At 44.8% G+C, this 19,554-nt stretch overlaps 1 protein-coding gene across 1 annotated transcript in view; it reads left to right on the top strand.

The window, feature by feature from the left end:
* The first annotated feature begins 3,868 nt into the window (after nt 1–3,868).
* Nucleotides 3,869–19,554, top strand: part of LOC122739900 (ATP-dependent RNA helicase DDX19B-like) — a 31,764-nt gene continuing 16,078 nt past the window's right edge. The window contains exons 1-4 of the mRNA XM_043981626.1: nt 3,869–4,065; nt 14,134–14,173; nt 16,329–16,379; nt 17,781–17,916. Of these exons, the coding sequence (XP_043837561.1) occupies nt 4,009–4,065; nt 14,134–14,173; nt 16,329–16,379; nt 17,781–17,916 (284 nt within the window). The 5' untranslated portion in view covers nt 3,869–4,008. The remainder of the gene's footprint in view (nt 4,066–14,133; nt 14,174–16,328; nt 16,380–17,780; nt 17,917–19,554) is intronic.

Raw genomic sequence — 19,554 nt, forward strand, 5'->3', positions numbered from 1 at the left:
TGAAGTCTCTGATGCTGAGCCCACAGGCTATGATCCCTCAGTTAAGTTCTGGAAAAAATGGATTGAGCAGGTCCAGTCTCCTCAGGTATGACACTTTTAGGGGACCCAAGAGAGTCTGCTTTTATCGGAGAGCACCATAAGGGGCCAACAGGGTGAAGTCCTTCCCATCATTTTCTCCCTTCGACTCGACTCCGACTCCCTGCTGGAGGCTGGGCTAGCATCTTGGGACAATGGAGCACATGAGATCTAAACTACATTATCTTCCGATCCAAAGTACATGGTATGTCTTCCTGCTTAGTGTCTATGAGCTCTTAGGAAGCCACATCTGGCCTGGCCCACGTAGGAAGCCCTAAGCTACAAAATAAAATTGTCAGGTCCTATCACTGTTTCCTTAGCAATTTTTCCCTTTCAGGTGGGCACCTAACTTTCTACTCTTTGATTCAAACTCTACCTCATATCCCCATCACTCTAGGGACTTGATGGCTATTGTCTTTTTTGTCTTCTCTTGCCCCACCTTCACATACAGTCTCTGCTGTCAAGATTTCTCCCCAAGTATTCTATATGGTGGAAATCAAATTGTCTCCCTAATTCTTCAAATTTGATGGATGGAGAAATGGAGTTACAAAGCTTAAATGAGGGGCTTAAGTTGAGCTGAGATTTGAGAGCCCAGAGTTTACTCTAAATGTTGTGCTCTAATAATTACAAAGGAGAGGTCCAGATAAAGTGCTTAAGAAGTATGAGGAGGGAAAGGCCAATCTCAGCTGGGAGAAGCAGGTGAAGAAACTGACCCCTATACTTTTTTTTTTCCAGTGAGGCAATTGGGGTTAAGTGACTTGCCCAGGGTCACACAGCTAGTAAGTGTTAAGTGTCTGAGGCTGGATTTGAACTCAGGTACCCCTGACTCCAGGGCCGGTGCTTTATCCACTGCATCATCTAGCTGCTCCCCCCCCCCCCCCCCCCCCCGCCCCCAGCTTATACCTTTTTACAGAGGTTAGTTTATCTGATTGGACCAGTTCCCTCAGGTCTTCCCTCTGACTCTAACTGGCAGAGATCTGTTTTCTTTGATTCCCTTAACGACTTGTTTGCACTATCAGAGCTGGGCATTTATTCCTTATAGCTCCTCTCTGGTCATTCAGGTTCCTGCAAATGGTGGTCTCCTAAGCAGTTTAGTTTGAGAGCTGCTGACAATTCCCTTTCCTCCTCAGATCATTCATAACCACTAAGGTCAGTTACTACATCTTTGAAGAATTAGCTCTTGGAATTTTTTTTTTAATGTGAATGCCTACTAGCCAGGAAAGGATGGAAGTGAGCAGATCAGAAAAAGGGCAACGAATTCAAAGATAACAACTTTGGTTCAGTATGCTATTAGAAATGATGAAGAGGATGGTTTCAGAAAAAGCTGGGAAGTTTGAAAGGAACTGCTGCAAAGTGAAGTGGGCAGATCCAGGAGTACATGGTCTACAGCCACAGCAATATCGTAAGATGACCAACTGTTGAAAAAGGTAGCTACTGTGATCAAGACATTGATCCAGGGGCAGCTAGGTGACTCAGTGGATAGAGCACTGGCCCTGGAGTCAGGAGTACCTGAGTTCAAATCCGGCCTCAGACACTTAACACTTACTAGCTGTGTGACCCTGGGCAAGTCACTTAACCCCCACTGCCTCACTAAAAAAAAAAAAATTAAATTAAGACAATGATCCAAAGCCATTTGAAAGCACTCAGGATGAAACATTCTCACCGGCTCCCAGAGAGAGAATTGATGAACTCTGAATACAGATTGAAGCTTACTTTTCACTTTCCTTATTTTTATTTGTGTGTGTGTGTGTGTGTGTGTTTGCAACATGGCTTATATGGAGACCTGTTTTTTACAAGTTGACATATATAACTGATGTATTGCTTGCCTTTTCAAGGGACTGGGGTAGAGAGCAAGGAACATAATTTGCAACTCAAAATTTTTAATAATGAATGTGAAAAGTTTATTTTTAACTGTGAAACAACTATTGATATAAAAATTCCTTTTTTTTTGTTTTGGTGAGGCAATTGGGGTTAAGTGACTTGCCCAGGGTCACACAGCTAGTAAGTGTTAAGTGTCTGAGGCCAGATTTGAACTCATGTACTCCTGACTCCAGGGCCAGTGCTCCATCCACTGCACCACCTAGCTGCCCCTAAAAATTCTTTTTAAAAAAAGAACAACTTTGACTCTGCAGTCAAAATCCAGAGCACAACACTTATACCTCCCTCTTAACCACATGGGATTGAAGAAGTCCCAGATGATACTTGAAGTCCTTTGTATGATGATGGGTACAGAAAGAGGCTTGAAAATTGGTAGGTCCCCAAGGAATTCATGAACACAGTTCTTCCCCCGTCCCCCTGCCCCCAGTTTTTGAAAGGAAGATTTAAGAAGTTTCACTTAGCTGGGGCAGCTAGATGGGGCAGTGTATAAAGCACTGCCTTGTAGTCAGGAGGATCTGAGTTCAAATAAGGCCTCAGACACTTAACACTTACTAGCTGTGTGACCCTAGGCAAGTCATTTAACTCCAATTGCCTCTCCAAGAAGTTTCACTTAGCAATATACCTAAAAGGATATCACAATACAATGAAAGATTTAAATCAAGGCTTCGGAATTTAATTCAAACACCAAGACCAAATCCTAAAGTATCTGTATTGTGTCTCAAAATTGTCCCCATAACTTAAAAAAAACAACAACCAAAAACCCTTAAATGTATGTGCGCCTTACAGGATAGTAAATGAAATAAACTAGAACAAACATGCTATATGTTTCAGTTTTGAATCACAGACACAGCTCCTATATTTGTTTTACAAAAAGTCACGTCTCCCAACATGCATCTCAAACAACATTCCACATAATGTGGTACAAGAGCAACATTTAATATAATTGAAACTGCTTTAACCTAAATAAGCTTACTGCTAAAGTACACTCCTACAACATTGAGAAAAGCTGAAATTGTTTAACAGTCTTTACTCAAGTTGCTTATTCCACCCTATTTCTTGATCAGTTACTATACTGCTGGGCAGTGTACTAGGCTCTCCTTGCAGATCTCAGTCCAAGGGATCCTGCCCTTAAAGAGGTTGCTCTGTACACGTTCGTTCACTTTATGTCGTATTTAGAGACTCAGGATACAGCCTGGAAGAAACCAGAGGGCCTTGACTACAGGATGTTCAAGCCATAGGGATCACTGAATATAGAATGTCAGATATGAAAGGGATGTAACAAGGGAGCACAGAATGTCTCCTATGGAAAGAGGCAGAGACCCTTGAAGGGCAGGGCTACAGAGTCCATGGAATAGCAGAGATAGGAGTGATATAGGACCGTCTGGGACAATTCTCTTCTCTTACAAAGCAGTCTACAGCTCCACTTTCGGCGTTCCTGAAAACTACCAAGTTTTCTATTTCCCCCTCGGACGCCAATGAAGGTGATTGACACCTGGAATGTGATTGACCTTAGTGGTCAGCTGGGGAAGTCGGTAACCAAATAGATAAAAAGTAGCATGAGATAGATGATGTTATTAAGCGGTTTTCTAACTCAACCTACAGCCACTGAGACCTTTTTGTACATTTGTGTGGCCCTCATTTCTGTTTGGGTTGGACACCACAGATTTAGTGCCAGCCTTCATTGGGCAGGAGCAGATTCCTGCTACTCTCTCCCATTCCTTACTAGCAAACTCCTCCAGATTCCTCACCTAACATCCCTATCCCCACACCCATTCTCCATTTAACACTAATCAAAGCTTTTCATTAAAAGAAATCGCTGACACCTGAACCTAGCCAAGGCATCTACTTAAGCTAGTTCTTTGCTGCGCTTCCGCCGCTCCAGGGGGTTGGACGAGGGTGGGCCATGCGTCTGCGTAGTGCGGAAGCCTAGCTAGCTGCCTCCCTAGCTCCCCGCCTGCCTTCTGCTGCCCGCGGCGCCATTGCGAGTGCGAGCGTGCTCCTGCTCCGCCGAACCTGCTCCGCTGCGTCTCGCCGCCGCTCCACTCCCTCGGGACCATGGCCACTGACTCGTGGGCTCTGGCGGTGGACGAGCAGGAGGCGGCCGCCGAGTCGGTGAGTAGCCGCGTCCGGCCGGGCGGCGAGGCTGGGCCGGGGAGGGGAGGGGAGAGGAGGGGGGCGGGGCCCGATCCCGCGGGGTGCACCCCTGTGTCTCGCTGGGTCTGGCCTGGCTTGGCCGGGCTCCCTCGCGCCTCGGCGGCCGCGCTTGGCGTGCCTGTGCCCCGCGCCCCAGGGGAGTCCGAGCCCCGATCGTGCCCCGGGGAGCCTGTCCCAGACTCTCCTGGTCAGCCGCGTGATTGCGAGCCCTTAGTGCACCCAGGCCTCAGCCTCAGTTTCCCCATCCGTATAGCGGAGAGAATAAGGGCCCCGACCTCCCGGGATCTCCCTGCCAAGCTCTCTGGCGGCCTTTCTCCGGCGCCTCGTGGAGCCTTTGCTCCTCCTGAGCCAAGTCACCCCAATTCCTGACGGTGCCACCCCCCCTTCCCCACCCACCCCCCCTGCGGAAAGCGGGATGGGGAGGGGGGGGCATGTGTGCTCGTCATGCTCGCTACCTCTTGGTCTTCTCTGAAGCCCACGTCTTGTAGAATCCGACCCTGGAGGTACCCGGGAAAGGGGCCCAGATGCCTAAAAGGCAGGGCCATTGTCCGCTAGACAGGTGGGCGCAGGAGGGGACTCGGCGGGCAGACAGATGTGCAGAGGCTTCAGCTCCCCCTTCAGCAAAGGGGATAAAAGATGAAACGGGCTGTTCAGGGGCCGTTGTGGGTGTTGTCTAATGTGGAAACGCGATTAGACTCTTCGGAACCGCTGGCCCGGCGAGTCTCTTACCGGGAATGTGGCCCGAGGAGACAAAGAGAAAGGTTCAAGGGGTTTTGGTGGCAGCCAAGAAAGTGGGAACAAAGCCGGGCCTCATCGTGTGGAGATACACTGCCTCCCTCCCCCCCCCCCCCGCCCCGCCCTTTTAAAGATGAGCAATTAAGAGAAATGGGCAGAAATGGCAAAGAAAGCATAACAAGGCGGTAAATGAAATGTAATGAAAATATCATGGAAAGGCAGCTGAATGGAGATTAAATGCCCTGGACCAATATTGATGGCAGAAAACTGATGACGAAACACTCCTCCCTCTTCATGGAATAGGGGAGGGGGGAGGCACATGTGACTTACACGTGTGTAAGTCACCCCATTGGCTAGTTTAGCCGAACTGGTTACCTTTATCCATCTTGAGGGTTGGGGGGGAGGACTGACTGACAGCTCTTTCCAGCCTCAGGTGTGCTCCTGAGATGTACCCGGCATCCTCACCCTTCTCCCTTCTCATCCAACATCTCTCTGCTTTTTCACAGTGTAGTCATCTTGACTTCCCACCCCCCAGTCCCACAAACACAACCCGCGGTTATTTTGGTGTTTAGTTTGTATTTAATCTTATATTCGTATGTCTCCTCAGAGCTAGGAACCAGTTCATTTTGGTGTTTGTGCCCAGGTGTGGCACAGGGCTGGGCACTTAGAAGCCTGAGAAATGGTTGATGAGTAGAAATGATTTTGTGTGTGTGTGTGTGTCTGTCTGTCTGTCTGTCTGAGCAGATATATTTTTGCAGCCCTATTGAGTTATCAAATTTACCTACTTGAGGCTTGCCTTTCCAATATAGACAATTTCTGGTGCTCAAAGGGTAATGAGGTTGTTTCTGACCTTGCTCCTGAGAGCAGAGAAGTTGAAACAGTCAGTTTGAAATAAAATTTTCCAACTGAGAGGGGGCCTGAATTGAATTTATTGAATATAAATAGGTCAGAGAGGACTGGATGGTGAGTAGTTGTGTGTAAAGTAAGTTGTTTTAGCCCATTTTGACCAAGCTGTAACAAGAACCCTATTTTTTGAGTAATTTCACCCAGATTACACATAGTATTTCCATAGATTTTACTTAAGTATTAGATCCCATTCACAAAGAACACACAGTTACTCGACTCATTAACAGCTTGGTTTGTTAGATGAATGGTCCTTCCCTCTGAAGCAAACCACAGACTTTATCCTCCCACTGACTGTGTCTGTGTTGAAGGAGGGATCGCTGTTTGTGCTTTGAGAATCTGACTTCTTTGGGTAGTGGGTCTTTTCATGGCCCTAAAGGATTTTTAGAAGTAATCATGATAAACTAACTGCCTTCCATATAAGTACATTATTATGGTAAATATCCATGAGTCAATTCTTTCTAACAGCAAACTTTGATTTAACACTATGGTTCAATTGCAGGGCAGACCATGTGAAAGTTGGGTTGATATTGAAAAACTAGCAGCAACAATGTTGCCCACTTTTGTATCAAAGAAATTGAGTATTGTACATTCAGGTCTGCTGCAAGGCAGTTTTGTGGAGTCAGTGGAAGCTGGTGTTTTTCTTTTCTTTTTTTTTCCTCCAGAAAAGTATCTTTAATGAGAGGTTATGTACCTATTTTATTAATTATTTGGTCATAAATGAGTAATTATAAAGTGTTCAAAATTATTTGTTCGCAACTAGCTGAATTATCTCTTGAAAGCTTGTTCACACTATCCATACACACAATCAAATTCTTTGCCTGGCACATAATATTGAGTCTAAATTTTAGCAAATGAGGAGTTACCAAATCTAAATTAATTAGATCTTCCTATATTATCAATAACAATGGTGATGTTGAACAAGCAGACTTCCAGAGTATCTATTGGAGAAATTTTAGAAAATTTGAATTGAACTTGAACTCTTGTTCATACAATCAATCGTTATTGAATGTCTGCTATGTTATAGTAATACTTCATACTGTTGTGAGGGCTTGTGGAAAATCATAGCAAAATTTGGTTGCCCAGAGTTCATCCGTATTGTACACCAGTTCCATGACAGCATGCTTGCAGTGGTCCTGGATAATGGATAATGCTCTTGTGCTTACCCAGTCATCAGTGGAGTGACACAGGGCTGTGTGCTTGATCCCATGCTTTTTAGCATGATGTTTGCAGCGTTGTCAGTTACTGTTTCATACATCTCTTGAGTCTTGTATTTGAAGATCAAATTTTCTATTCATTTCTGGTCTTTTCTTCAGGAAACCTTGGAAGTCTCCTATTTCATCGAATATCCATCTTTTCCCCTGAAAGATAATGATCAGTTTTGCTGGGTGGTTGGGTTGATTCTTGGTTGTAATCCAAGCTCCTTTACCTTCAGAATATCATCGTCCTTTAATGTTGGAGCTGCCAGGTCCTGTGTAATCCTGACTGGCTCCATGATATTTACATTGTTTCTTTCTGGATGCTTATAGCATTCTGTCTTTCTTTGAAAGACAGGACTTTTATGCTTCCTTAGTATTCCCAAAGTATCTTCTAGTGCAGTGTTCTACACAAAATGGGTACTCTAGAAGTGTCCTGGACAAGCATTAAGGGCTAGAATTGGGCCCAGAGTTTTGTTCTAGAGTCTGTGCCTGAGAGTTTCAAGTACAGAAGTTATTGGCCCCTCTCCTCCCCTCCCCAAGCAGAAAGAAGGAATGTTGGGTATTTGGGGTATCTGGGTTTCTAATAGATTCTAGGTGTGCCAGACCACTAACATTTCTGAATTGGTGACCCATGAAAAGAACCAAGAGCCCTATGATTTCATTCCTTCATGATTTCAATTTTGTGGAAAACTGTGGGGCTGGGGTGGGATAAATAGTAGTTCTTAAATAAATTTGAGTAAGCTAATGTCTGCTTTAGTTTTAGACTACATTCTCAGAATATTTACAGGCTAAGACCTCAGTGTCCTGGGACATTTTCCTCCCTTGCTTCTTGTTTAGTAAGATGTATCTGATATCTAAGAAACCAATTCTGCTCTAGTTGCTAAATGGATTTGTCAGTGAATAAGAGAAGCTAAAGAAAGCTGTTCAGCTTTTACTTTTTTGTTACTTTTTTAGTGAGCAGATGTTTTAAATGAATGAGAGCCTTTATTCTACTTTTCTGATTCTCTTTCTGTTATAAAAGTCCTTGAGAACTAAATGCATGTTTTATTTTTCCTTCCCGCCCCCCCCCACCTTTTCTTCTCCCCCTCCTCTTCCCCTCTTACTGATCAGCACAGAAACTTTCAGCCTGCCCACTTTTCTGATCTGGCCAATTGGCTCCTTCTTTGGTAGCCTGGTGACCCTCTGCCCCTCTTAGGCACTTGCCATATAGGCCTTAGCCGTAGTTGGGAGCTCCCCTGCCCTGGTCAGACATTGGTCATGTGCTTACCAGGATCCAGGCTCTGCAGCAGGAAGTGTGTGTGTGTGTGTGTGCGCGCGCGTGCGTGCGTACGCGTTCAGTCACACAGACACTGGATCTCATAAAATCAAGTGATAACTGACTTAGGCTTAGAGAGGTTAAAGGGTTAAAGTGTCAAAGTGTGTTGCCTGAAGTCATACTTGTAAGCAAGAGAAGTGGGATGCGAACCTGTTTGCTTGGACAACCAATCCATTGCCCTTTCTACTGCCATGGGACAGCAGTGCTCAGTGAGTGTGAATGATGCGTACATCAAACTTGAGGACCTACAAGACCATAGAATTCCTAACTTGCCCCAATACCACCTGCCACACACAGTTTCATCCTGACCAGTGCCTCTGGACATGGCTTTGTAGGTAGTTTGTATTTGCTTATTTGTTGTCCTGCTGTTTCTTCCCAATAGGATGTAAGCTCTTTGAGGACAGGAACTTTCTTCTTTTTCCTTTTCCTTTGTACCCTAGGGCCTTAGCACAGGGCCTGGGAAATAGTGCTTAACAATTGTTAAATCTATCAAACATTTATTACCAGTCTCCTATGTGCTAAGCACTATTCCAAGGTTACAGAAAGAAGCAAGAGACAGCAGCTGCCCTCAAGGAGCTCACAATCTAATGGGGGGAGGGGGGGGAGAATAAGCAAAACAAACCGATCCAAACTGTAGAGGAGCAATAGGAAATCATTAAAAGGGGGAAGGCCCTAGAGTTAAGAAGGGCTGGGAAAGACTTGCTGTTAAAGGTGGATTTCAGTTGGGATATGAAGGAAGCCAGGGGAATGAGGAGGGAGAGAGCTCAGCCAGGAGGCCAGTGTCACTGCGTGGAAGAGTATGTGATGGGGACTGAAGTACAGGAAGACTGGAAAGGTAGGAGACCATCAGGTCATGAAGAGCTTCGACAGTCAGAGCACTTTGTATTTGGTCCTAGGATGAGAGAGGGCCAAGGGGGTGGGGGAGGTGACATGGGCGCTCCTGGGCATACTTTAGGAAGATGACTGTCAGCTGAATGGAGGATGGACAGGAATGGGGAGAGACTTGGGACAGGCAGAGCTGCCCAACAGGCTGTTGTAATTGTCCAGGCATGAGGTGACCCGGGCCTGCTCCATAGTGGTAGGGGTGTCAGAGGAAAGAAGGGGGCCTGTTTGGGAGAGGCCACAAAGGGGAGGCAAGAGGCCTTGGCAACAGCTTGGATAATTGGGGAAGGGGGAAGGAGAGATGTCTAGGAGTCCAGGATGACTCCTAGATTGTGAGCCATGGGGATGGGAGGCTGGTGTTGATGGGGATAGGGCAGCTAGGAGGGGAGAGGGTTTAGGGGGAAAGAGAGTGAGTTCTCCTTTGGCCAGAATGACTGTAAGGTGTCTGCTTGTACATCCTGTTTGAGAGGTCAGCAGAGAGACTGAGACAGGAGAGGTAGATTTGAGAATCACCAGGTAGAAATGGTGTTAAATCCCTGGGAAGTGATGAGATCACCAAGCAAAATAGCATAGAGGGAGAAGAGGGCCCAGGACAGAGCCCTGTGTGACAGCTAGGGTAATGGGGGGGGGGGTGGTTTGGATGAAGATCCAGCAAAGGAAACTGAGAAGGAGCAGTTTGATAGGGAGGTAGAGGACCAAGAGAGGGGTGTCCGGAAAACCTGGAGAGGAGAGGATCAGGGAGCATCAGAGGCTGCAGAGAGGTCAAGGGCCCTGAGCACTGAGAAAAGCCCATTGGCTTTGGCAGATAGAAGGTCATGGGTCACTTTGGAGAGAGCAGTTCTGGAGGAATGGCAAGGTCAGGAGCCCCATTGTGAGGGATGGAGGAGAGAGGGTCAAGACTCTTATTGAGATGCCTTTTCAGAGAGTTGGTAGAAAACAGCAGGAGAGAGAGGACAATAGTTAACGGGGATAGAAGGATCAAGTGAGGGCTTTTTCAGGATGGAGGAGAGACTTGGGCATGTTTCCAGGCAGCAGGGAAGGAGTCAATAGAGAGGAAGAGAGTGGAACACAAGGGCGAGGGAGGAGATGGGATGGAATGCAATGGGACGACTTGAACAAGTAGCAGGGTTAGCCTTGGTAAGGAGTAGGACCACTTCTTCATGGGAAACAGGGGTGAGGGAGGAAAGTGGCAGAAGGCACCTCACTGATAGGAGATGAGAATGAGGGGAGAAGAAGAGGGAGCTCATGGCAAGTGACTTGAGTTTTTTCTGTAAAATGAGGCAAAGTTCTCAGCTGAGAGGGTGGTGAGGACACCCATGGGAAATTTGAGGAGGCATAAAAAGGTTTGGAAGAGCTGCCATGGAGAATGGGTTAGTAATTGGTTGGTGAAGGAGGTGCAGAAGGATTGCCTCTAATGACAGGGAAGGTCCAGTTGAAATTGTGTAGCATAAACTTGTAGTGGACCCAGTCAGAAGGATAGCCTCAGAGTTAGTAATGGTGTTGACCCTGGGCAAGTCACTTAAACTGTGCCTCAGTTTCCTCATCTGTAAAATGAGCTGGAGAAGGACATGGCAAACAATGAAAGTTGGACACGACTGAACAACAAGATACTTTTATGCCCATTTCTTCATTTTAGCTTTGCAACCATACTGTGAAGTCATCAGGAAAGTCATTATCATTCCCTATTTTATTGATAAGTGCCTGAATAAGGGTGGTGGCTGTGGGGGTGAAGAGAAGGGAGGAGATTGCCAAAGATGTTATGGTTGTAGAAATAAGATTCTGCACCTTGTGACAAAATAATGGGATTTAGCAGATACTCAAAGGCCCACATGGAGATTAATCTAAATTGATTGAATTAAGTGAGAGTGATTGACTACTGATTAGCCTACTTCAAGTTAACTAGATTGTAAGCACTCCTGGCTAGCCCTTAAGAAGGTATTGTTCTCAGAAGACTTTGAACTTAACTGGAGACCACCTTCAAGTCCAGTGACTGATGGATTTGGATGAGACTAACCTATCCAGCTTGAAGCAGTGTGTAAGGACCACCCATGCTCTGGACCTATAAAAAGCTTCCACACTCAGTTTGCTGGGGAGTTGGTGGTTGAAGCAGGCTTGTGGTGGAGGACTTGAGGAAACACCAGACCAGGCTGGAACTCTAGGCTAGATAGGCCTTTTCTTAACTTGCTGAACTCCACATGAATACCTGGTATGCTTTAACAAATGCTTAATGCCCAAAGACTGGTGCTAAAGCTTCTAATTTAAGGTGACTACACATTTAGATTTTTTTAGACATCACAACCTGAATGAGAGAGCGAGGAGTCAGATGATGCTAAAGCTGGGATGTGAGCCCTGGTGACTAGAAGGTGAGGGAGACCTCATTTTTCCACTAGGACCTTTATAAGCTGCTGCTGCTGCTGCTTTGGATGCCTGGAAGTAATTGTTAGAAACTGCTCTTGGTCAAAGCTCAGGCAGTTAAGGACTTGAATAACTGAGGCAGGGGAGTGTTGGAGTGTTTGGGGGGGGGTGATGAGGGGAGGTCTAGTTGGAGACAAGCACCCCAGGAGGGATACACCCACTTTTCCACCTTCTGGTTAGTAACACACACTTGAGAGGCTTGGTTCCCACCTTGTAGGTCACTGGCTTGTATGATCCTATATAGACTATTGGTATTTAAGGCCTTCCCAAGACTGGCTCCCTCCAGTCTTTTTTCATTGTGCTCTTCATGTGCTTGACATTGTCACTACTACTAACTGTTTCCTGAATTCAACCTGCATCACCTTTCAGAGATATATAGATAGATGGAGAGGGAGGAGTGGAGCCCAGCATTTATTACTTACTAAATGTTTGGCACTGTTCTGTTAAGCACTTTGGATACAAATACAAAGAAGCAAGACAGTCTCACCCCCCAGGAGGTCTAATGTTAGTCAGTTTAGAGGCATCACATCCTAGTGGAGGGAACACAGAGTTTAGTATCTGAAGATCTGGTTTCAGTGCCTCTCAAGCATTGTTACACCCATTGGCCGAGTTATTCAGTTGAGAAGGACAATCCTAAAGATCTTAAAAGAACTCTGTCTATGTGCTTAAGCAGGTAGCCAAGCTTCAGTTTCCTCATCTACAAAGTGGGGGCTAAATTATCTGCCCTGCCTATCCCCTAAGGTTGCTGGGAGGGAAACACATTACAAATCGTAAAGTGCTAAATGAATGTGAGCTGTTAACTGTCACAATCAATGTAATCATTTATTAAACGCCTATGTGTCAGGCACAGTGTGTGCTAAGTGCTGGGAATACAAAAAGAGGCAAAAGATAGTCACTGCCTTCAGGGAGCTCCCACCATCTAATGGTGAAGTCCACATGCATGCAAACATAAATACATACAGGCAAGCTACGTACAGGACAAATAAGAAGTAATTAGCAGAGGGAAGGCCCCCCAGAGTTAGGAGGGTTTGGGGAAGGCTTCTGGTAAAAGATGAGATTTCAGTTGGGTCTTGAGGAGAGCCAGGAGGGAGAGAGGTGAAGGAAGAAGAGCCTTCTGGGTATGGGGTTTGCCTGAGAAAATGCCTGGAGCCAAGATCTGGAATGTCTGGTTCTTTATCCTGATGAGCAAAATAGTGCCGAGAGTCGTGAATCAGGACTCTTTCTGGCCTAAAGAAGTGACCAGGAATGAAGAGTAGCCAGTGTGGGCTATAACCAGGGTCTTAATGAAACCAGGTTCAGCAAAGTAAAACTGGAAACCCAAGTGTTTGCCTACTGATGCTCCTTTCGAGTTTTCATGTAACTTTGAGGTTCATTTTTGGGAAATCAAAGTATGTGGGATGTTTTAGATGACATATTTTTTCACTTTGCCAAGTCACATGATACTGTGCTTATATGAAAGTTTTGGGAGGTGGATGTGACTTGACCAGTGGTGTTGGAGACTGGCTGAGGTATAGCTCAGCCTATGCACCTTTGAGTCAGTGAGATGCCTGAGGCATCCAGAGGTTCAGGGACTTGGCCCTTGGTCACATGGCAGTGATGTAGGAGGCAAAAAAAGGGTTAATGGAAAAGCCCAAGACCCAAGCTCTAATACAGATATGAGCTCCAAAAGGGAGTCAGATCCCAGTTAATGGATAACTTATGCTAGGTTCTCTGAACCACAAGTGATCAGCATCCATAGGACCAGAACAGGTCAGGTCAAAATAACAATAAAGGAAAAAGACAACCTATAGAAATTCTAATGAAAAAACACCCCTAGGTGGAGATTATTATTGTTGTTGTTATTGTTATTATTATTTTTTTTTGGTGAGGCAATTGGGGTTAAGTGACTTGCCCAGGGTCACACAGCTAGTAAGTGTTAAGTATCTGAGGCCAGATTTGAACTCAGGTCCTCCCGACTCCAGGGCTGGTGCTCTATCCACTGTGCCACCTAGCTGCCCTGGTGGAGAATATGAGTAGACAGCCCCCCCCCCCCAAGGTGGTGATTATTTTAATGAGACTGATAATCAACTTCTAAATATAACTCTTTTCTTTCACTATTCGAGAGATACCTTTTTAATATTTTGGTTCTCTCCCTGTGATCACTCACAGTATTGCAATAAAACTTGGGAAACTGAGTCACTGAGTCTTGTAATTCTTTTGGGATGACTCACAATCAATTTGACCCAAATTCCATCCCACATCAGCAGGGTGTGTCGGAAGCAGGGCTTGACCCCAGCTTTTCCTGGTGCCCCTGCTCGACCTCCTTGAACTTAAAATTGCTGCTTCACCCAAGTAGGGTGTAGCTGATAAACAAAATCAACTAGGTTTATAAATCCCAAAGCACCTGCATTCTGAACTCACCAGGTAAAATCTGACCTCTAAACCCTAAGGTACTGCTCTATGCTCAGTGATTGAAAGAAGTAAGACCGAAGAGATGATTTCTGCCTCAGGCCTCCCTATAGAGGCTCTTAGGGCTGGTGGAAGTCTCTGTTTAACCAGTAATTTGCCTAAAACTTTTGCCTTTTGTTCTCCTCTTAGTTGAGCGGTTTGCAAATCCAGGAAGAGAAAATCAAACTAGGTGAGTAGTAAAAGTGAAATGTGTTTTCCTCTGATTTTTGCTTTGAATTTGTAACAGTTGCCTGGAAATGTAGCTTTTATTTTGCATTTTTGTTGTTATTCAGGACCTGTAATTTCATCATGTTGGGAACTCCCTCTACAATTAATCAATCAACAAGTATCTGCCCTCCCTCCTCCCCATTGCCTGGAGCATAAATTATAAACCTCTCGGTTAACTCTTTTTTTGGGGGGGTGGGGGTGGGGCTATGGGGGTTAAGTGACTTGCCCAGGGTCACAAAGCTAGTATGTGTCAAGTGTCTGAGGCCAGTTTTGAACTCAGGTCCTCCTGAATCCAGGGCCTGTGCTTTATCTACTGCGCCACCTAGCTGCCCCCTTCTGTTAACTCTTTAAAGACTTTCATAACTTGGCTCCAATCTATTTCTAGCTTCATTGAACATTACTCCCCCTTCCCACACTTCCATTTAGCCAACCTGTCCGTCTCTGTTCCTCACACATGACACTCCTGTCTTCCCGTGGCTGAGCTGCGCTCCCCTTTCATTTCCACTCCTTAGAATCCCTTTCTTCATGACTATCTGGAGACTCAAGTTGCATCTTCTGCATGAAGCCTTCTTGATCCCCCAGCTGCTACTGCCTTCCTTCTTGGCCTTCTTGTAATTCACTCCCTTAAATCTACTGTTTTATTCTATCCATGCTTAAATGTGGACTTGTCTTCCTTGTTGGGATACAAGAATTTCTCCAGTAGTGTTTCCTTGATTGCACTTGTCTTTCCAGTTCCTGGCACATATTCACCTTTAATAAATGCTTATTGACTGATTAAATGAATATCAATGAGCAAATCCTGGAATTTATGGCCTTAGAGGGTTGTTTAGGGTGCTGAGAGGTAAAGGGACTTACTTAGAATCATAGGCTCTATATATCAAGGTGGGACATGAACCCAGGTTTCCCTGACTCCAAGGCTGTCCTGCCATCTACCAGGCCAAGCTGCCTCTATCAAGTTTCAGATATATAGATAGTAAGTTGTGTGGTGGTCTTTATCTCACCAGAAAGAAAGTGTTTCTTTGTGTGATCTATAAAACATTTAGGAGACGGAATTTCTGGGTAATGACTTTATTAATTATTGCTAGTGGACAATTAATAAATGGAGTCAGGGGCACTCTTGAATGTCAGAGCCTCCTCATGGAACCCACTCAAATCTGATAAGCCCTTGGAAGAGTGGTGTTTCTGAGGATGGCTATCAACTCTGATTGGTTAATGAGAAAGATGATGAGAGATGGACTTATTCTAATGAGAGACTGGGAGACCTGACTTTGATCACTCTCTCCTAGCTCACCCCAAACCTCAGGCTTTCTAGACAAAGGATCTACCTCCACCCAATCCTGAGTAAAACACAATGGGCCTGAATTCACTTTAGATGAAATTCTTTATAAGGTTGTCTAGTTCAGAGCTTCTTAAACTTTGGGGTCCTGTAACTGAATGTGGGGGGTTATGAAAAATTTGGCAACACTAAGAAGTTTGTGTACCTATTTTATATGCCTATATATCCGGGGTCCCATAAAGATTTCTAGGAGAAAAAAAGCGGTTGACAGTGGAAAAAAGTTTAAGAAGCTCTGCTTTAGTTCAGTGGGTTCTCCCACCCAGGATCAAAAGGCAAGGAGATTTGGGCAATCTCATTATCCATCAACAATTTCCTTCATTTTAATATAATTCAGTAATTGATTATTAGTTTAAGAGAGAAATAACCATTTCATGTTTATGTCTACATATTATACCTAGTAAATGGTAGAATTCTGTAAGCCCAAAATGTCCAGTTATGGAAGCCTTATTAGACGATAGGTACTTTAGCTGCCGATATATGTAATAGTGTTAGGAAAACGCTGGTGTGGGGTTTGAGGAACAAAACCCCCAGTTTTATAAGTAAATTTGTGCTTCATGTGCAAGTAGCTGTCCAGCAGGTGACCACAAACTCCCTCATAGCCTTTAACTACCAGTGCTAAATTGATATTGGTTCTTTTTATTTGGGATGGCTAGAATAGCCAGAGTGTGGCTACCAGAGGGGTTCCTCCCTCAGATGACACTGCAACTAAATCTGTCATAGTATTTAAATGGTCAGATCTCTGAGATGCCCTTGAATAATAGCAGTTGTCTTTCTGATACAGGTATTCTCAAAGTGGATGAGAATTCAGGGAAAACAGATGAAGAAGAGAAAGGTAACTTGGGCTTTCTTAGAGCAGAAGAGAAATTAGATGCTGGGAATTAAGTTCTAAAAGGTTCAGGGTGTTCCTTCAAAGCTTTTTGTGTGTGTGTGTGGGGGGGGGGGCAATTGGGGTTAAGTGACTTGCCCAGGGTCACACAGCTAGTAAGTGTTAAGTGTCTGAGGCAGGATTTGAACTCGGGTACTCCTGACTCCAGGGCCGGTGCTCTATCCACTGCATCACTTAGCTCCCCCTCCTTCAAAGCTTTTGTTTTGTTTTGTTTTGTTTTGTTTTGCAGGGCAATTGGGGTTAAGTGACTTGCCCAGGGTCACACAGCTAGTAAGTGTTAAGTGTCTGAGGCCAGACCTGAACTCTGGTCCTCCTGAATCCAGGGCTGGTGCTCTATCCACTGTGCCACCTAGCTGCCCCTCCTTCAAAGCTTTTTAAAAAAACTTCATTTTGACAAATAACTTAGAACCTTTTTTTGGTGCCCTGGAGGGTAGAGTACCAGGATTGGCATCATGAAGACTTATTTTTGTGAGTTCAGATCTGGTCTCAGACACTTAGTAGTGGTATGGCTCTGGGCAAATCAGTTCACCCTGTTTGCCTCAGTTTCCTCATCTGTAAAATGAGCTAGAAAAATGAATGACAAACCAACCATTCCAGTATCTTTGCCAAGAAAAGCCCAAGTGGGGGTCACATCAGGTCTGACATGACTGAAAATAATTGAACAGGAACACCTCTTCACTGTCAAGGCCCTGTGTTGTAGAACACAATAAATAGGATATGATTCTTGCTCCTGAGGAGCTCCTGTTATAGGACTGACTGGCAGCAGGAAGGCCTAAGGCCCTGAAATAGTCTAGGGGTGAATTCTGTCTTCCTAGGAGACTTCCAAGTAATGGTCAGTCAGCTGATCCTTACAGAGACTGCAATATGCAGTGTTACTGTGCCTGACCAAAGTTTTAAGATGTTAGCTCTGTCCATTAATATTATTTAATATTCCCCATCTAAACTAGCTTACCAATTTTTGCACTTTTTTTGGTGGGGAGAGCATGGGGGCAATGAGGGCTAAGTGACTTGCCCAGGGTCACACAGCTAGTAAGTGTCAAATGTCTGAAGCTGGATTCTGCAGAATCCAGGGCCAGTGCTTTATCTACTGCACCACCAAGCTGCCCCAGTTTTTGCACCTTCTGTGCAAAACTTGATCATTTTTGGAGTTTGGTTTCTAGATTGGAGTTTTGGGTGAGGCCAAAATGAGAAGTGAAAAATTTGACTGAGGAATGGGAGAAAAGTCTTAAGGAGGAAGGATGTTTGTTGACAGACCCCCAGGACCAGACAGTGAGTGATTGGACTAGGTAGGTGTGCATCATCGCTTGTAACCACTTTGATTGGCTGGACTTGTCATCCCACTTGTAGAAGACAGAGCTGCACAGTCACTGCTCAACAAGCTGATCAGAAGCAACCTCGTGGACAACACCAATCAAGTGGAGGTCCTACAGCGGGACCCGAATTCCCCCCTCTATTCAGTGAAGTCTTTTGAAGAGCTTCGGCTGTAAGTATCACTTGTCTTGTTCTCCCTGTTGCCAAGGACTTGGAATTGGAGAAGCAATGGTGGGATGGTGATATATCAGAGCTAACCAGAGAGCTTGGACCTCTCTCACTCTGCTCTCCTTTATGCACACACATGTACTCACCCGTGTACAGGCACCATTCATGACTGCTTAGCCATTTCCCCTTGGTGCTGTTGATTCCCAACTGTTGTATATTTACCTAGGACATTCCAGTATGAGAGCAGCAGCTCCTGAGGGTTTTTATTGTTGTCTCCATCCCTGAAACTTAGCCCACTTTCGGGTACACAGAGAGCACTTAAGAAATGCTTGTTGAATTGAACTGACATCCACCTACCACCAGCCCATATATTCCTTCCCTGTCTCTACTTGTACACATTCCCTTCCTGCAAAGCCCAACTCAGGTGCCTCCTCCAAGAAGCCTTCCCTGATTTTTCCCCCTGCACAAACTGAAAGCAAACCTTTTTTCAAGTCTCTTGGAATTTTGTTTGAGTCTCTCTCTCTCTTGCTCTTATTCCTTTCCCCTTGTATATCATTCTTACATGTGTATACATGTTTTGTCTCTCCTCCCCAATTAGGGGTCAGATCTTTGAGAGTAGAGGCTGTGATGTGGTCATCCATAGAGCCATCTAATACCTAGTCCTGCCTTGGGCAAAGTAAAGACTTTGATGTTGCCCCCTCCAAAGAGGCTGTGGTCTTAGCCTCAAGCTCTGTGCACAGCCCCCTTTCCTACTGGAGCTCTACTCATCTTCCCTCATTAGAATAGATACACCATGAGGACAGGGGTTGTATTGTTTATTTGTAAGCTTCATGATGGGAGCACTTAGAGCACCCCCTTTGGGCAGGGCCACAGGGCTGGACACACCTGCTTAATTACCACTTTTGTATTAGATTTTAAAAGCATTGAAGTGGAGCTTAGTGGAACCTGATGATGCTGCTAATGAAAAATTGGCAGCTAAGATCAAGAAGTAGCTCTGTTAAGAGATCCTTCTTTTTTTTTTGCCTTCCTTTGTAACACACTATGAAAACACATTCCACTCTTTCCTTCTTTTTTTATTAATAAAGTATTTTATTTTTTTCCCATTACATGTAAAGATAGTTCTCATCTTTTGGTTTATACAAGCTTTACAATTTCAGATTTTTCTCCCTCCCTCCCCTCCCTTCCCCCTCCCCTAGACAGCAGGTAATCTGATATAGGTTTTATATATATATATACACACACACACATATATACATATACGCATAATAACATTAATCCTATTTCTGCATTAGTCATAAGAGGAAAAAATCAGAGCACTGATGAAAAACCTCAAAATAGAAAAAAACAACAGCACCCAAAACAAAAGAAATAGTATGGTTCATTCAGCATCTATGCTCTGCAGTTCTTTTTTTTTCCCCCTGGATTTGGAGATCCTCTTCCATCATGAGTTCCCTGGAACTCTTCTGTACCATTGCATTGGTGAGAAGAATATAGTCCATCACAGTAGGTCAACACTCAATGTTGATGATATTGTGTACAATGTTCTTCTGGTTCTGCTCATCTCAATCATCAGCTCTAGTTTTCCTTCTTGTTTCACTTCTGTTGAAGTGGCCACCCCAGGCAGCAGTCACCCAGGGCCAAG

This window comes from Dromiciops gliroides, chromosome 2 (assembly GCF_019393635.1).
Source record: "Dromiciops gliroides isolate mDroGli1 chromosome 2, mDroGli1.pri, whole genome shotgun sequence".
NCBI classification, from domain to species: domain Eukaryota; kingdom Metazoa; phylum Chordata; class Mammalia; order Microbiotheria; family Microbiotheriidae; genus Dromiciops; species Dromiciops gliroides.